Raw genomic sequence first — 19,571 nt, forward strand, 5'->3', positions numbered from 1 at the left:
TGCCCACCATCGGTGGCTACAGATACACCCAAGCAGCTCCCGAATGCCCTTGATGCTCAAGGTCCCTGAGAGTTCCAGAAGGAAGGATGACCTCCGCCCCTAGAGCTCATGGGATGGGGTGCCTGGGTCTCTCTGTGGTTCCTTCCATTTCCATCAGGAGGCCCCGCCTGGAGACCTGGCTCTGCTGGTTCGGGGGGACCACCCATCCTTCACTGGGGGCAGCGACTTCCTGCTCATCCAAAGAGGACACAGCTGACAAGAGAGACCCAGCAGGGACAGAGCCTGGGCCAGCCTCCCCTGGGGGTGAAATACTGCCCAAGCAGCCCCTGCGTCAAGGGGCTGTAGCTCCATTTGCTCCATTAGGACAAAGAAAATCCCTTTCCTTTTTGTGGCGAGAAGCAGGCAGGGTCTAGGCTCCTCCCTGAGGCCCACCAGGCCTGCACAACCTGCCCCGTCCCCTCCCTGCCCTCCCTCCTCCCTCTCTCCCCCTCACTCCCTCTGCTCCAGCCACACGGGCTCCTCGATGTTCCTCCAACACGCCAGGCCCTCTCCTGCCCCAGGGCCTTTGCATGGGCTGTTCCCCCTGCCTGCTAATGCTCCCTCATCCTTCAGATCTCAGCCCAACGACACTCAATTGCTGGGCCAGGTGCCCTTGTGTAGTATGCAACCTGCACAACCACTCTGGTGTGAAGTATAGGGCATGACATGCAGTAGGCACTCAATAAATGCTCACTCTGGTGATCATTTCTGTCCCTCCGCTCCTTATACCTCTTTCTGAGTCCAGAGGCACATAGGCTTCACAGCTGATACCAGCAAGGGCCCCAGCCTCCCCCAGGCTGAGAGCACCCAGGACTCACCCCGGGCAAGGTCTTCTGTTCGTGCAGGGCGGTCTGGGCTTTGATGGCGGAGTCCCTGGCACAGTAGGTGAGAAAGGCACAACCTGGAAGGGAGAGACAGGGGGTGTTAAGAGAAAAGGATGATGTACAAGCAGCAGGAGTCACAGTAGCCAAGAGGTGGAAGCAACCCAAGTGTCCATGGACGGATGATGGATGAACACAGTGTGGTCCATCCACGCACTGGAATATTACGCAGCCATGAAAAGGAAGGAGAGCCTGACACCTGCTCCAACGTGGATGGACCTTGGGGACATGACACTCAGTGACATGAGCCAGACACAGAAGGACAGACACTGTGTGATCCCCTCACAGGAGGCCCCTAGAGGAGTCACATCCACAGAAACAGAAAGTGGACGGTGGGGCCAGGGGCTGGGGGAGGGGATGGGGAGTCAGTGTTTCATGGGGACAGAGTCTCAGTTTGGGGAGAAGAGAAAGTTCTGGAGACAGATGGGGATGGTTACATACACAACAGTGTGAATGTGCTTGATGCCACTGAACTGCGCACTTAAAAGTGGTTAAAATAGTAAATTTTATGTTATGTGTACTTTAGTATGATTAAAAAAGAGAGAGAAGTAGACGCTGGAATCACCTTTATTGTGGGGGCAGTGGCAGAGCTCAGCTCTCCCCTCCCACACCACACTCCCCAGAGGGGGAGACGGGGAAAGGGAGAGAGGAGCCCCAGCTGTTAATTAAATCTGTGGCTGACGCTGGCTGAACAGCTGGCGAGGTGGGTGTGGAGAGTGGGCAGAGCTGCCGGCCCAGAGAGGGGGTGGGGGTACCAGCAGCCTCCAGGAGCCAGAAGAGGCCCCCGCACTGGGATGAGGAGCAGTGGGCTCTGCCACTGACTTGCTTTGTGGCCTTGGACGGGACGCTGCCCTTCTCTGGGCCTGTTTCCCCCATCAGAGAAGATGGTCCGAGAGTGTCATCGGATGGACCAATCAGGGGGCAGGGGCGGAGCTAGAGTGGGATGCAGTGCAGCAGCAAAGGGCAGAGCCAATCAGGAGAGGCGAGGGGCGGGGCCTGCCCTGAAGTGGTCCAGAGTGAGGGTGTGATTGGACGAGGTCCCGGGGCGGGGGCGGGGCGTGCCAGGCGTGAGAACCACAGAGTCAAGAGACACGGAGAGAGACGGAGACAGAGAGAAGCCCCCAGGGAGGGACCAAGGAGATCGGAGGTATTTGGCAAGACGTTTGTCCGAGGCGGGGTGGGGGTGCAGGCAGGTGTCAGGTCCCTGGGTATGGACACAGGGGTCTGGGCCCCAGCGCTGGCCTTTGCCTCTTTACCCTCTGTGGACCTCAGTTTCACTGCCTGTGAAATGAGACCATCGCTGGCTGCTGTAATGCTGTCGGACCCTGTGTCCCCCACCCCCAGCTCCCTCCGCACGGCCTCTCCGCCTCCCCGCCGGGACCCCCTGTGCAGAGCCCCTGGGAAGAGCTCCGTGGTGCCCGCTTCCACCCCAGACAGGAGCTAATTAAAGCTGCATCCCGTTGGACTGTGGTCCCCACGGTGCCACTCCCACCAGCCGGACCAGATGATGGAGAGGGGTCCCCACCTCAGGCCCAAGAGGTCCCCTGGAGCCCTGGGGAGGGGGCACCAGGCAGAGCTGAGGACAGTTTCTAGCATTAGAAAAATATTTGTAAAATGGAAAATGGTGCAGCCACTGTGGAGAACAGTTTGGCAGTGCCTCTAAAAAGGTAAACAGAATGACCATATGACCCAGCAATTCCACTCCTGGGTATAGATCCAAAAGAATTGAAAATAGGGACTCAAAGAGGTATTTGTACACCTGTGTTCACAGCAGCATGATTCACTACAGCCAAAAGGTGAAAACAACCCAAATACCCATCAATAGGTGAGTGGATAAACACAATGTGGTCCATCCACACACTGGAATATTACACAGCCATGGAAAGGAAGGAGATCCTGACACCTGCTCCAACGTGGATGGACCTGGAGGACATGACGCTCAGTGACATGAGCCAGACACAGAAGGACAGACACTCTGTGATCCCCTCACAGGAGGCCCCTAGAGGAGTCACATCCACAGAGACAGAAAGTGGATGGTGGGGCCAGGGGCTGGGGGAGGGGATGGGAGTCAGTGTTTCATGGGGACAGAGTCTCAGTTTGGGAGGATGAGAACGTTCCGGAGATGGATGGTGGGATGGTTGCACAACAATGTGAACGTTCTTAATGCCACTGAGCTGTGCACTTAAAATGGTTAAGATGGTAAATTTTACGTTATGTATATTTTACCACAATAAAAAATTGTAATTTGGATATATTTCAAACACATTCCTCTCCCAAAAAGTGCAGAACCTGGAAGGGTAGAATGTAACAAATAATTATAAAGTCACGTAACCATTTCACAGGTGCAGAAGTAGAACATGGCAGCCACCAGAAGCCCCAGCGTTCTTCCCACCCCACCACAATCCCCTCCATCCTGGAGGTAACTGCTCCCCCCGCTCTTGTGATAACCACGTCCTTGCTTTTTTGTTATGATTTCGATGTGGCTGAGGGCTTCCTGATTCTGAACTTAGATAAATGGGTCATAGCCTATCTACACTCTGGCGTCCACCTTCTTCCACTCAACTTATACCCAACAACACGTGGTTGTGTGTATATTCCTTTGTGTTTCTCTATAATATTTTATCCTATGAATATACTACAAATTGGTTATCCATCCTCCTGTGGATGGCCATTTGGGTTGTCTGCTGTTTGGGGCCATCACGAACAAAGCTGCTAGGGAACATTCTGGTACATGTATTGTGATGCACAAAGGCATATCCAGGAGTGGAATTGCTGCTTATAAGGTAGGTATATATTTAGTTTTAATCGATTCTTTCAAACAGTTTTCCAAAGTGGGTTGTACCAATACATCCTTCCACCATGGGGTCTGAGAATCCTATTCTCGCTTCCTTTTCACCAACTCTTGGTTTCGCCAGCCTTTTAAATGTTAGTCATTACGGTGGGTGTGCCATTGTATTTCACTGAGATTTTAACGTCCATTCCTCTAGTTATTAATGAAACCCGGCACCTGGTTGCTTTGTAGGAATTCTTTATATATTGTGTGTGCTTATCCATTTTGGGTTATTTGTGGGTAACATCTTCTCCCAATTCATGACTTGTCTTTCCACTCTGTGTGTGTTTCTATTTTCTGAATTTAATCCCCTAAGGTCTTCAGGGAAAGGAGAGATGTTAAGACAACTAGCCCAAAGGCCTGAGAGAAGTTAGGCATGGCTGGCAAGAAATTGGGCTGCAGGCAGATATAAAATAGGGGCAAACCCCTTCCTCCTTGGGTCATTTCTTGCCTGTGGAGCCCCGTCTGAAGAACCTGGAGGGTGCTGGTCCTGGGAGAGGAGAGTGGAACCCTCCGCAACCTTCAGGGCCGTCAGCCTCTGGTCCTGGAAGGTTTGATGCGAGACAGAGAAAAAAGGAAATTGCGAGCCGCTGTCCCCGGTGCTGAAAGGTTTCCTGGCCTCTGGGTCCAATCTCTTCTAGGACTCCTAGCTTCTCTTTTCGAGTTGGTGAAAATGTGTGATGTTTACCCATTTCTAGATAAATAGAGGCCTTGACTTTCGATTTCTGTTAGGGTTGAATTGTTTCCCCCTCCCCCAAATTCATATGTTGCCGTCCTAAGCCCCAGGACCTCAGAATGTGACCTTGTTTGGAAACACGGTCGTCACAGATGTAATTAGTTAAGGTGAGGTCATAATGGAGATGGGCGAGCCCTAATGCAATAGGACTGGGGTCCTTGTACAGGGGGAAATTCGGACACAGAGACGCGCACGCAGGGAGAACGCCATGCAAATGTGAAGGCAGAAATCTGGGGGATGTATTGACAAGCCAAGGAACAGCGAGGACTGCCGGCACCTCCAGAAGCCGGGAGAGAGGCCTGGATCAGATTCCCCTCGCAGTCTCAGAAGGAGCCCACCGAACGGACACCTTGGTCTCAGACCTAGCCCCCAGAACCGTGAGAGAGCACATTTCTGTCGTTAAGCTGCCCCAGTGTGCGGTACACCGTTGCGGCGGCCCTAGCAAATTAGTACCGTTCCCAACCAGCACAGAATTTTAGTGACGTTAGTAAAGTTCACTGGCTTTTAATACTAATAAGCTTATACTCCATACTGACTCACTTAATCCTCACAACAACCCCACACAGTAGCTGTTAGTATTGTCCTCATGTTACAGAGGAGCAGATGAGACACAGAGAGGGAGAGTGACTTGCCCAAGGTCACACAGCCGGTAAGTGGAACATCCCGGGTTTAAACAGGCTCCACGGACTGTGCGCTAACCAATTGGATACACTGCCTGGAACTTGCATCTTTTCTAAAATTTTCCCCGTGTCCCCATAGGCAGGCCCCTGCCTTACCCCTCCCTGAAAGGAACCTTAAAATAGTGCCACCTTTCTGAGAAGTGTGGGGCTGGGTCAGATGCCGTGGACCCCATCTCAATTGTGCAGGGTCTGGTTTGCTGCGTCCCAGTCTCAGAGGAACCCTCTGAGGGAAAACTCAGCCCATCCCGTGTCCACATCGAGTGAGCCTCTCGCCCCAATTCCAGCCCCGGCCGCCCCCTCCCCACACATCAGCCTTGTTAATGACAAGGGGCTGGGGCTGGTGTCCAGCTGTCCCTCCCCACACTGGCTGAGCCCTGGGGGTCTGGAGGGGTGCGGTAGGAAGAGAGGGCAGTCCTACCCTCCCCGGGCATCTTACAGGGACATGTCACCTAACCCTTTTCATCCTCAGACTATTTCAAGAGAATGGCACTATTGTATCTATTATTTTCCCCATTTTGCAGATGGGGAAACTGAGGCACTGGCCTTTAAGCCATCTGCCCGAGGTCACACAGAGACAGGGGTCAGAGGCAGGATTTGGACCCTGGAGGTCTAATTCCACCCTGTACCCTTCTCCACCGCCATATCCTCTCTCTTATAAGATAACAGCAGTGACTGTAACAGCTGATTCCCTGGGCACGTCGACAGCGCGGCCACTGTCCTCAGTACTTTCTCCACGTCCCTCTCGTCCCTGCAGGAATCCTAGGAGGAGGGTATTAGGCAGAGTATGCAAGGATTGAGACTCAGAGAGCCAGAGTGACCTGCCTAAGACTGCACAGCAGGTAAGGGGTAGAGCTGAAATTTGAACCCTAGGGTATCCGACATCACGGGCTTCGCTCCCATCCACTGCACTTCGGGGCTTTGGTCCCTGGGGTGTGGAGTGGCGGAGACCCCAATTCTGCCATCTTCTCGGAAATTCACTCCAAACCTTTAATATTTTAAGATGAAGGTGGCCTTCAGAGCATCTATGAAAAGACCATTTTGTGCCACCTACGACCTAGTCTAGACCCCATTGTTTGATGTAGATACATTGAATCATTAGGGAATTACTTAATGATACAGGCCTCTCAAACCTGGGGCTCCAAAGCAACCCTGCAGAGCCTTCAATGGTGGGGAGAATAGTGCCCACCTTACAGATAAAGAGACTGAGGTTCACAGTGGCCCAGGTCACCCACAGGTAGAGACACGGCTAGAACATGAGCCCATATCTGCGTGACCCCTTGCACAGGGCTCTTGTCACAGCCCATGAGGACGCTCCTCTCTCCAGCCCTGGGGATGCTCTCTCTGAGGAAGGGGACAGAGGTGGCCGTGGTAACTAGTCTCTGCTCAGCCTGGGCTCTGGGGACGACGCCCGGACTGATGGGTGATGCTACGGCTGCCCGGCTGGGAAGAGGCCGAGATGGACACACCCCTGTGTGTGGTCAGCCTGAGACAGAGGGAGGGACGCAGGGCTAGGGGAAGCTCAGAGGACGAGGGACAGCTCTGCCTGGGGGAGGGCTTCCTGGAGGAGGCGCCCTTGGAACTGAGGGCATAGGGAGCAGGCGCAGCTGTGTCTGGCATCTGGGACATGTGCATTCTGAGGGGTGTGGCGGGTGGCGAGAGATGCCATTGGAGGAGGGGCACATGGACGGGGGCGAAGGGCTTTGAGAAACAGGTGAGGAGCCTGAACTGGTGTCGAGGGCAGTGGGGAGCCACAGCAGGCGTGTGAGCAGGGGAAGGGCGCAGAGCTGTGTGCTGGAAAGATCCTCTGGGGCAGCACAAAGGAGAGCGGGACAGAAGGCTGGAGGCCGGCGAGGAGACCGAGGGGGACCACAAGGACAGAGAGGAGGGATGGATGGGACCCCCAAACAGGGCTTTGGGGGCAAGGGAACGGGAGGGTGTAGGAAGGCGGGTGCCTGGGACTTGCTTGGATGGTGGGGCATCCCCGGGAGGGTGCAGCCTACTGAATGGGGGTCCCCCCGGAGGAGATATGTCCACTTCCGGGAAGCCGTGAATGGCCCCTTATTTGGGAAAAGGGTCTTTGCAAGTGTAACTAAGGATGGCGAGATGAGCTCATCCTGGATAAACAGGTGGCTCCAAATCAATGACAAGTGTCCTTATAAGAGACAGAAGAGGGGACACAGGGGGAGGAGACGGCCACGTGAAGATGGGGACAGAGACTGGGGTGATGCGGCCACAAGCCAAGGACGCCCGGGGCCCCCGGGAGCTGGGAGAGCCAGGAAGGACCCTCCCCTGGAGCCCCCGGAGGGAGCGCGGCCCCGCCACACCGTGACCTCGGGCGTCTGGCTCCAGAACTGGGAGAGAATAAACCTCTGCTGCTTGTGGTCACTTGCACGGCCGCCCCAGGACACTAATACACGGGGACCCCGGAGGAGGAGCAGTTTGGAAGACGTGGAACCCGGTTTGGGCCCTGCTGGATCGGAGGGTTCGGGGGCCATCAGAGAAAGGATCCCCAGGATCGGCTAAAATTCCCCCAAACGGCGAGGAAGTCGCGGCTGTGTGCCTGGAGCCAGGCCCTGGGGCAGCCGCCCCCCGGCCTTCCCTGGAATCCCCTCTCCCCCAGCGGCTGTTCTCACCCCCCCCCCGACAGAGGAGTGAACCCAGGCTCAGAGAGGCCGGGCAGCTTTCCTGAGGTCACACAGCACGTCAGAAACAACCCCTGAAGTTGAACGCAAACCAGGGGTGGGCAAAGGGCTTCTGAGTGTCAGAAAATTCCAGAGCGTTGGGCACTGCTTAAGTCGCTGAAGCTTGTTACACTGATCTAACGGCCCAAAAAGAAACACTGTTTTGAAAAGAAGGGCAAAAATTGGTTTTTCCTGCTTCCTATTCATAGTTCGTATTTTCACGCATAAGTCTGGATTTTTGTCACTTCTTGCGGAGCTTGGTAGGTCCGGGGACTGACCCCAATGGACGCTGCCCCGTGCCCAGCTGCACCCTGACCCCGGCCACACCCCACGCTGGGCCTCTCACTGACCTTCTCCATGGTCCACACGCCCTCGTCCTGGCCCCGCTCATTTCTTCTCGACCTTCAGGGCCCATCTGAGTCGCCCCCTCCCCTGGGAAGCCCCCCACTCCCCACCGATGTTGGGTCCGGCGCCCCATGGGGGGTTCCCGTGCCCGTGAGTCCCCCGTCCCAGCTCTGCTCGCTCGTGCCGTGACTACCTAGTAACACGTCCTTCTCCCCTCGGGGCTGCGAGCCCCCTGGGGGTGGGGACAGGGTGTGTCCCTGTCACAGACGTGTCCCCAGCGTTGGGCCGAGAACACAGTGCTTGCTCAGTAAGAATCTGGCCACTGCTCAAGGCTCCATCCTGGTCCCCCATTGTCACCCCTCTGGACCAGGTCAGTTCCCTCCACCCTGCCCGCCACGGTCTGTCCTCCCCGCAGCCCCCACCAGAGGGCACCCGTGAGCCCCTGGGTCAGGTCCCCCTCCTCTGCCCACAGCCCTCCAGGGCTCCCCGCTCCCTCCGGGGAGAAGCCCACGTCCTCCCCACCGCCCCCCAGGCCCTGCACAACCTGCCCCGTCCCCTCCCTCCCCCCTCTCTCCCCCTGGCTCCCTCTGCTCCAGCCACACGGGCTCCTCTCTGCTCCTCCCACACGCCAGGCCTGGTCTTGCCCCAGGGCCTTTGCACGGGCTGTTCTGGAATGTGCTTCCCCCAGGTCTCTGCACAGTTCACTCTCTCACTTCCTTTGCTCAAATGTCACCTTCTTAGTGAAGCCTCCTTTGGGCACCCTGTCTAAAATGCCCTCACCCCCACCACACCCTGTTCTATCCCTCATTACCATCTCACATGCCGTATATTTCATTTGTTTATTTCTGTCCCCCCACCGAAATGTCACCTCCACGAGGACAGGGGTTTTCATGTGTTCTGTTCAGTGCTGGGTCCCCAGGACCTAAACAGCGCCAGGCATACAGTAGGTGCTCCATAAATACTTGTTGACTGAATGAGAAATTTTGTTTCCAAACTGACCTGCTAATATCGAGACCCCCTCTTGAAGGCGGAAGCCACACTTGATTCATTTATATCCCTCCCTTCCCCCACCATGCCTCACGCAGGGTCAGTCGATGTTCCCTGAGCAATTATTATGCGCCAGCTGTGCTGGGGAAACAGACGCAGGAAACACACCCTTGTTCATCATCTCCCTGATCACCAGCATCTCCTCCTCCTCTCCCCAGCCGGGATCCCAACCATGACCGATCATGTGAACCCCCGTCTCAAATCCCTTTGATCCCCAACCCCCTGCATGCCGGGCACCCCACATTCTTGGTCTTGAACCTGAGCTCTGTAATCCAGCACTAAAGACGGGGCCCTCACCATGCCCACTGCGTTTCTACTGTGTGATCTTGGGCCAGTCACTTAACTTCTCTGAGCCTCCACCGTCTCATCCCTCAAATGGGAATCACAACACCACCCACTAAAGATTACAGGAGCCACCCCCTTCCGCTGTGGGGCGACCTCTCCCCCTCCTCCTCCATCCTCTCTGGCCCCCACTCCGCTGAGAACAGTGGGGCTGACGGGTCCTCTCCCCTATCCATGGTCTCTCCCCGCACTTATAAACTCATCCATTCCTGTCCGAGGGGCAAGGCCTGGGGCCAGGGCTCACACTCCCGAGACCCCTCCATCAGGGCACCGTCTCCGGGCACACCTCCTGCCTCCCTGACTACTGCCCCTCAGCCTCCATTGCTGCCTCCTCCTCTGCCCTAGCCTCACATGTTGGGGCTTCTCGGGACCCTTCTGGATCCCTCGATCTCCCCCTGATACTCTTGACTACCTCCATGGTTACAGTCAGCATCACGGCACCAGCGATTCCCTCTCCATGCACCCACCACCCATCTGTCCATCCACCTGTCCACCCATCTGTTATACATTCATTCATCCATCCATCCACCTATCCATCTACCCATCCACTTGTCCGTCCACCTATCCACCTGTCCCTCCCCCCCTCCATCCACCCACCCATCCACCCATCCATCTGTCCATCCGTCTGTCCATCCGTCCGTCCATCCACCCACCCGTCCACCCATCCATCCACCCATCCATCCACCCATCCATCCGTCCACCCACCCATCATCCATCCATCCGTCCATCCATCCGTCCGTCCATCCATCCATCCGTCCGTCCATCCACCCACCCGTCCATCCATCCATCCACCCATCCATCCATCCATCCACCCACCCATCCATCCACCCGTCCATCCACCCATCCACCCACCCATCCATCCACCCATCCATCCGTCCACCCACCCATCATCCATCCATCCGTCCATCCATCCGTCCGTCCATCCATCCGTCCATCCGTCCATCCATCATCCATCCGTCCACCCATCCATCCACCCGTCCATCCATCCACCCGTCCATCCATCCACCCATCCATCCATCATCCATCCACCCATCCATCCATCATCCATCCATCCATCCATCCATCCACCCACCTATCCATCCATCCACCTGTCCATCCATCCATCCATCCATCCATCCATCCATCCATCCATCCACCTATCCAGTGTTCCAGGCACTATTCTACACACTGGGGACACAGCAGTGAACACAAAAGGCAAAAATCTCCATCCTAATGGGGCTTCCATCCTACTGGGGAGGAAAGAAAAACAAAACAGAAGCAAAATCTATGATCTATGGTATGTCAGAAGTTTTCATTTTCACAGAAAAAAAAAAAAAAAAGGAAAGCAGGGAAGAGGGATTTGGAGTGCCAGAGAGTGGCCGTAACTATAAATCATGTCTGCAAGGATGGCTTCACTGAGAAGGTGAAGTTTGAAGGGGATGAGGGAGGAGGCATGTGAGCATCTGGGGAAGAGGAGGCTTCACTAAGGAGGTGACATTTGAGCCAAGGCCTGAATGAAGTGAGAGAGCAAACCGCGCACAGATCTGGGGGAAGCACATTCCAGGCAGAGGGCACAGTCAGTGCAAGGGCCCTGGGGCAGGACCGGGCCTGGGGTGTTGGAGGAACAGCGAGGAGCCTGTGTGGCTGGAGCAGAGGGAGCGAGGGGGAGAGAGGGAGGAGGGAGGGCAGGGAGGGGACGAGGCAGGTCGTGTGGGGCCTGGGGGGCCGCGGGGAGGACGTGGGCTTTTCCCCCGAGGGAGGGGGGAGCCCCAGAGGGCTGTGGGCAGAGGAGGGGGGACCTGACTCAGGGCTCACGGGCGCCCTCTGGTGGGGGCTGCGGGGAGGACGGACTGTGGAGGCGAGGGCAGGGTCAGCTGTGCTGGTCCAGGCCAGGGATGATGGGGCTGGCCAGGCAGAGCCATCAGGATTTGCTGACGGAGGGATATGGCTGGGGGATGAGAGAGAGGGGAGAGTGTCCAGGACAACATACTGCCCACCAAGTGCTCAAGCCAGAATGTTGGTGTCACCCTACACCAGGAATTGTCCCCCTCCACACTGCGGACATCAGGGCCGGGTCACTCTCTGTGGGGGGCCATCCTGGATACTCTAGGGGGTTGAGCATCATCTCTGGCCCCACCCTCTCGATGCCAGTGGCTCCCTCTCCCGTCATGAGCCATGACGACCACAAATGTCCCCAGACATTGTCCAGTGTCCCCTGGTTAAGATCTATTTCACTAGATCCCTCCCCCTTCCTCACCTACCCCGCCAAGAGTTAATGATTTGACCTCTTAAATATGTCTCCAGCTGTCCCCTCCTCTCCAGGCCCAGCTCAGGCCTCACCCTCTGACGCCTAGACCATGGCTCGGCCGCCTCTCTGACCTCTGATCTCCCGTCCTGCCCTCGTCCTTCCTCCACACAGGCCCCCGGAGGAACATCCCCCACCCAGCTCTGATCTGCTATGTCCCTGGCAGGCTCTAAACCCCGCCATGGCTCCCCAGTGCCCTCAGGTCAAAGCAAGACCACCAGCCTCTGCGGCCCCTCCCATCCTCAGCACTGCCGCCCGCTCGCCTCTGCTCTCGACACGCCCCCCACCACCCTTCACCTCGGTCTCCTCCTGATCCCCCCACACAGCCCCCTTCCTGCCTCCAGGGGCCTCACTCTGGTTCCCCACCCCCTCCCCAATATCCCCATCTCTCCTCCATGCAGCTCTTCTTCAAAACTGTGGTAAAATACACATAAAATTCGCCATCTTAACCATTTTAAGTGCACAGCTCAGTGGCATGAAGCACATTCAGTGTCGTGCAACCATCCCCACCATCCATCTCCAGAACTTTCCATCTCCCCAAACTGAGACTCTGTCCCCATGACACACTGACTCCCCTCCCCTCCCCCAGCCCCTGGCCCCACCGTCCACTTTCTGTCTCTGTGGATGTGACTCCTCTAGGGGCCTCCTGTGAGGGGATCACACAGTGTCTGTCCTTCTGTGTCTGGCTCATGTCACTGAGCGTCACGTCCTCAAGGTCCATCCACGTTGGAGCAGGTGTTGGAATTTCCTTCCTTTTCACGGCTGAGTAATATTCCAGCATCTGGGTGGACACACTGTGTTCATCCCTCATCCGTCCATGGACATTTAGGCTGTTTCCTCCTCTTAAGCTACTGTGGATAACGCTGCGATGAATGTGAGTGTGCAAACGTCTCTTCGAGACCCCGCTCTCAATTCTGCTGGATATAGACCCAGGAGCGGAACTGCTGGATCACACTCGACGTTTGACGTTTTTGAGGAGCCACCTGACGACTTTCCAGAGCGGCGGCACCATCTTCCACTCCCACCAGCCGCGCACAAGGTGCCAATTCTCCACGTCCTCGCCGACACGTGCTGTCCTCTGCTCGGTTTGGTAACAGCCATCGTGCGGGTGTGGGGTGTACCCCACTGCACCTCCTCTCTGTGGCTTTGCTCTCAACCCAAGGCTCACCCCCCAGGACACCCCTCTCTGCCCTGCCGCCACCACATAGCACAGCCCTTAGGACCAGCTCGCCACTTGCCGGCACAGAGTAGGTCCGATTTGCTCATCAGTGGCACATAGTAGGGACTCAAAAAGTAATTGACAGAAGGAGCGGGTGGGTGGCTGAAGAAATGACCCTGAAGCCCCAAATCCCTTCAGGCGCTGATGTTGTTATGACGAACTTGCTGTGTGTCCTTGGGGAGGTGCCCTGCCCTCTCTGGGCCTCCATTTCCGCACATGTATAAGGGTGCTCTGGGGAGCCCTAGCTGTGGCGGGGATGTCTCATCTGGTCCCTCACCCTAGCAGAAGTTCAGGACAAGGATATAAATGAGTGCCCCCTCCCCACCTCTCAGAGGTGAAGACCCCACACTCAAAGGCTGCTGGGAGATGAGGGGGCGGGAGGAGCTGCTTCACTCCAGCTTCTAGCCCTCACACATCCGCCCTCCACGGCACCTCCCGGAGGAGTGCCATCTCTCGGGAGCCCCTCGGAGGAGCTGGGTTCAACTGCGGTGGCAGGAAGCTCCAGCCACGTTCTAGGACTCTGTGTCTTAGTTTCCCCATCTAGAGGATGGAGGACCAAAGTCCGCCTTCTCCAGATTCTGAGCTCCCCAGGGTAAAAGCCCACGTCCTCCCCGCGGCCCCGCAGGCCCTGCACGACCTGCCCCGTCCCCTCCCTGCCCTCCCTCCTCCCTCTCTCCCCCTCCTCCCTCTGCTCCAGCCACGCGGGCTCCTCTCTGTCCCTCCCACGTGCCAGGCCTGGTCCTGCCCCAGGGCCTTTGCACGGGCTGTGCCCTCTGCCTGGAATGCCTTTCTCTTGGCTTTAGAACAACAGCTTTCTCATCTGTCCTTCAGGTCTCATCTCAAATGTCACCTCCTCAGAGAGGCTGTCTTTGGCCACCCAAGGTAAGCCGTCATCCCACAACACACATCCTGTTTTATTTTCTTCATAACAACTCACTCCTAACTAAATCTTATTTGTTTCTTTATTAATTTATCATCAGCCCCTCCTCCTGCCTGGATTGCTTTGTGTCCCAGGAGCCTAGCTCAGTGCCTGGCACGTCATAGAGACTTACAAAACTGTTGACATTCTGACTGCCTGACCACTATGGACCTCAAGCTATGGATATGCAAGCCGTTACTCAGAGTAATGATGTTAATCACATTATATAAACTTATTCTAAAGTTTACAATTACACTCCGAAGACAGCTATCAATATTCCTTCTCTTGTATGAATGAGGAAGCTAAGTCCCCCAAAATAAGGCGGCATGTCCAAGATCAGACAGAAATAAAAAGCAGAGCCAGCAATGGAAACCAAGTCTGTCAGACCGATGGCCATTCCCAGTCACCAGGTGAGGAGAAAGGTGGAAATGTTGGGGAGGTATCCAACTTCCCTCCTTCCATCCACCCACCCACACCCATCATCCATCTATTTTTCCACCCACCCATCCATCCATCCACCCATCCACCCACCCACCATCCATCCACCCATCATCCATCCACCCATCATCCATCCACCCATCATCCACCCACCCACCCATCCACCCATCCACCCATCCATCCACCCAGCCACCCATCCATCCACCCATCCACCCATCCATCCATCCATCCATCCATCCATCATCCATCATCCATCCATCCATCCACCCATCCATCCATCCACCCACCCATCCACCCACCCACCCATCCATCCACCCATCCATCCACCCACCATCCATCCATCCATCCACCCACCCATCATCCATCCACCCATCATCCACCCACCCACCCATCCACCCAGCCACCCACCCATCCACCCAGCCACCCATCCATCCACCCATCCATCCATCCATCCATCCATCATCCATCATCCATCCATCCACCCACCCATCCACCCATCCATCCATCCACCCACCCATCCACCCACCCACCCATCCATCCATCCACCCATCATCCATCCATCCATCTACCCATCCATCTGTCATCCATCCACCCATCCACCCATCCATCCATCCACCCACCCATCATCCATCCACCCATCATCCACCCATCCATCCACCCACCCACCCATCCACCCAGCCACCCATCCATCCACCCAGCCACCCATCCATCCACCCATCCATCCATCCATCCACTCATCATCCATCCATCCATCCACCCATCCACCCATCATCCATCCACCCACGCACCCATCCATCCACCCACCCACCCATCATCCATCCACCCATCATCCATCCATCCATCCACCCATCCACCCATCATCCATCCACCCACACACCCATCCATCCATCCACCCACCCATCATCCATCCACCCACCCATCATCCATCCACCCATCATCCATCCATCCATCCACCCATCATCCATCATCCATCCATCCATCCATCCACCCATCCATCCATCCACCCATCCTCCATCCATCCATCCATCCATCCACCCATCCATCCATCCACCCATCATCCATCCATCCATCCATCATCCACCCATCCACCCACCCATCCATCATCCACCCATCCACCCATCCACCCACCCATCCACCCACCCATCCATCCACCCACCCATCCATCCACCCATCATCCATCCATCCATACATCCACCCATCCATACATCCACCCATCATCCACCCATCCATCCACCCACCCATCCACCCACCCATCCACCCACCCATCCATCCATCCACCCATCATCCATCCATCCATCCATCCACCCATCATCCACCCACCCATCCACCCACCCACCCATCCACCCACCCATCCACCCATCCATCCATCCATCCATCCATCCATCCATCCATCCATCATCCATCCATCCATCATCCCTCCATCCATCCACCCATCCATCCATCCACCCATTCATCCATCCATCCATCCACCCACCCATCCATCCACCCACCCATCCATCCATCCATCCATCCATCCATCCATCCATCATCCAACCATCCATCCACCCATCCATCCATCCACCCATTCATCTATCATCTGTCCACCCATCCATCCTCCATCCACCCATCCATTTACCCACCCACCCATTGATCCATTTATACTTCCATCCACCTACCCACACTTTCATCCACCAATCCACTCAGACATCCACTGAGTCACTGTCATCCGTCCGTCCATTTGTGCCTACATCCACCCACTCACTTATCCATCTCTCTATCCATCTTAGCCAGCACACCCTCCCCCATCCCACCTCTCCCCCATCCTCCCATCCTCATTCCCTTGCGCCCTCCTTCATCCACATGCTACGCTGCAAAATGACGAACCAGACGCAGTCCCTGTCCTCACAGAGCTTACGTGTCAGTGGTGATCACCAGGACCCCGGACCAACAGGACTTTGCTAGGTCAGTGTCTTCCAAACCTGGCAGCCCCGCCCTCTGGCCCTGGTCACCTTCGGTCCAGCCTCCCTGGATGGCTTTCCCCCTGACTCTACGTCTCCACATCACGTCTCTTTCTCTGCCTCCTCTAATCCTCTTCCAAAATGGGTCAGGGCTCAGGCTGGGGGGTGTGACACCTAGCTATATCGCTGTGTGACTTGCAGCCGGGTGTGGCCCTCTCTGAGCCCCAATTCCTCATCTGATCCCTGTGGGGGAGGGGAAGCTGGTTCCCTGAGAACCATTGCCCTCTGAGCACGTCTGCTTCTTTGCACTCCTCTCTTCCCACACCGTGGGCCTCGCCCCAGGGGGAGCTTCCATGTTATCCACCCAGGTGTCTAGGGGGTCAGCATCCTGAGCGAGGCTGCGAGGCTGGGAAGAGGCTGGTGGTGGCAATGGCAGCTCCCTTTCCGTGCAGGTCTAACCAAGAACTTCTCCTGCTCCAAAAACTTCCATGGCTCCCAGTGCCCTCAGGCAAGAGTCCAAACTCAGCCCAGTATCTGAGGCACTTCAGGGTCCAGCCCCTGCTGACTCTCTGGCCTCATCTCCCAGGCCTCACTTAATTCCTCCTCCATGCCCCTTCACACCTCCAGGCCTTTGCGAGCCCAGCTCTCTCTGCCCGTAGCCAGCAGGACAGAGACCTCCACCTGGCCAACTCACTGCCGTGTTTCACACTCATCGCAAGGCCCAGAATGCAGTAAGTGTATCTCTGGATAAATAAATGAAATGCTTTCTCCACCTGGCAAGCTCTTATTCACCCTTCAAAGCCCCAGATCTAATGCCCCTCCTCCAGGCAGCCAGATTTCCCAGCTGAGCCCCCGATTCCTTATCCAGTTCCCTCAACCCTGCATCTCTCCCTCTGACCCAACCCTGACCACTGTGTCGGTAGGTGCCAACGACCAGCTCTGTCTCTCCATCAGCAGGCTCTCAGACCTCCCTTGATTGGTACAAGAGGAGGCCCCAAAAGGCTTTCAGGAAGTGTTGGCTGAATGAATGAATGAATGAATGAATAGTGTGGTCCTACTGAGTGTTCCTAATGGCCAGGTTGCCATTGGCCAATAGCAGGGTGAAAGAGAGAGACACGAGCCTATTTCAGAGAAGCTCCTGGATCCATCCCCAATTCCAGAACCTCTCAGAAAAGCCGGGCCAGATGAGCCCCACATCAGAAGGGGATCCTGGGGCTCCCAAGGCCCTTCACTCCTTTCCCAGCAGGACAGAAACGGAAGCTTCCAGCGTTAGCTCTCCTCCGGGCCTTTGCACGTGCCGTCTGCCAGGAACACCTCTCCCATCACAGACCCCTCTCCCCTGGTGGTCTCAGCTTAGGCACACCATACGCCCAGCTCCCACTGCCCAAGCACGGACTCTGTGCCCAGCCCTGTGTCACGAGCTTTACCGCCAGTCTGGTCCTCACCTTCCCTCAACCCCCTCTGAGACGGGAGCCCGCTGGTCTCCGGATTCTAGAGATGACAACTCTGAGGCTCAGAGACATAAAAATGCTGCCTGAGTCCACACAGCCGGTAAGACGCAGAGAAACTGACTCGTCTCAACGCCACGCTCTTAAGTGCTCTCCCACACTGGCCGCCTCCTCCAGGAAGCCCTCCTGGTCTCCACGCCCGCAGGGGTGGGGGCCTCCTCTGGGTGGTCCCCGCCGGTGTGTTTCCACCATCGCAGCCCTGACATCGATGCCTTGTCACCTCCTAGTTCTTCACCGTGTCCCCCGACCAGATAGGGCTCTGGGGGGGGTGGGAAGGGTCCCAGGGGGATTTTTATCTATTTTGCCCCATATTGTATCCTGGGCCTAGAAGGGGGCCTGGTACACAGCAAGTGCTCAATACACGTTGATTATATGGTAGACAGATTCGTGTCTTGTTCACTCCATCATGAACCCCATAGGGATTCCGTGTGAACAAATGCTGGTACACAGTAGGCGCCTAATCACTGCTCTCTGCCTGAAGGAGGGCAGAAATGATGTCACGGTCGCCCGTAAGGCCCCAGGGGCCTCATAAAAGCCTGTTAAATCAACGAAGAATGGGCGGCTGGGGAAACTGAGGCAGAGAGAGGGGGGCGCCCGGCTCGAGGCCACACAGCCAGCCCCGGTGGCTGGCCCCCGCCCCCGCCGTGGGAAGAGCCGCTCCCCCTCCGTCCCCCTGCCAGGCAGCGCGTCCCCCGGGGCTGGCACGTCACACAAGGAATCTCACGCCTCAGAGCTCCGCGAGCTCCAGCCCCCTTCCACCGGCGAGCAGAGCAGCTGGGGCTCCCATGGCAACCGCAGGCCCCCGCCCGCCCCCACCCGCCCCGGCCCCTCAACCTCCGCCTTACGACAAATATTGTCATTAACATGCAAACGCATATGCGATCACCATAAGCGGGGGGGCCACACGGCAGCCAGGACAGCCCTCTTTGGGCGCCTGCCCCGGGCAGGGGGGCATCCATAGTCACCCTGATGGGGGAGAGGGCACCTCGGGGCCCCCACGTGCTCCCAGCCCCCTTGGAGGGACATCCCAGAGGGGGTCTGTCCACTATCAGGGGACTGGAGGGGGCAATGCCTGGACCTGGCCATAGGGAGCCCCATCCTGGCGCCCCAGTTCCCGACCTGAGCCCCTGGGCTGGGCTGGGGGCACAGGGGGAGGCCCCCTTCTCGGGAGGAGGCAGACCTGGGGGGCGGGGAGCAGCCTGGTGGCCTCGCTGCTCCCCCTTCTCCGTCTCTCTCCCTCACTCCCACCCTCCCTCTGTCTCTCCCTGTGTGTGCATGGGGGGGGTCCCCCGTCTCTCCCTCTCTCTGTCTCTCCCTCTCTCTGTCTCTCTCTCATCTCTGTGTCTCTCCATCTCTCCTTGTGTCTCTCCATCTCTGTCTCTCTGTCTCTCTCCATCTCCATCTCTCTGCCTTAGAAACAAAACAAGCCGGTGCCCACGGGCTGCCCTCTTTCTGAGGACCCCTCGCTTCCCTCCCTCTCCCCCCACCCAGCCCCATCCCCAGAGCCCAGGGGCCCAGCTGGACCCCCTGCCTTTCTCTGGGCCCCAGCATGGAGCCCCCTGCACAGGCCCTTGGGAACCGGGGTGCCTCCGCCCCACCCCTGGCCGTGCCCATCAGATGCCCCAGCCCCCTCCCTCCCCAGCATCATCTTTGGGGGGCCTCACTCTGGGTCTGGGGGAAGCTGT

The 19,571-nt window shown here is 56.9% G+C and overlaps 1 protein-coding gene across 1 annotated transcript in view; it reads right to left on the reverse strand.

Annotated features, from left to right (window-relative positions):
• CELF5 (CUGBP Elav-like family member 5) overlaps positions 1–19,571 on the reverse strand; it is a 49,857-nt gene that overhangs the window by 27,226 nt on the left and 3,060 nt on the right. The window contains 1 exon segment of the mRNA XM_087425256.1: positions 858–940. Coding sequence (XP_087281382.1) covers positions 858–940 — 83 coding nt within the window.

Source organism: Ceratotherium simum, chromosome 39 (genome assembly GCF_057802395.1).
Source record: "Ceratotherium simum simum isolate JZ-2026a chromosome 39, ASM5780239v1, whole genome shotgun sequence".
Lineage (NCBI taxonomy): Eukaryota > Metazoa > Chordata > Mammalia > Perissodactyla > Rhinocerotidae > Ceratotherium > Ceratotherium simum.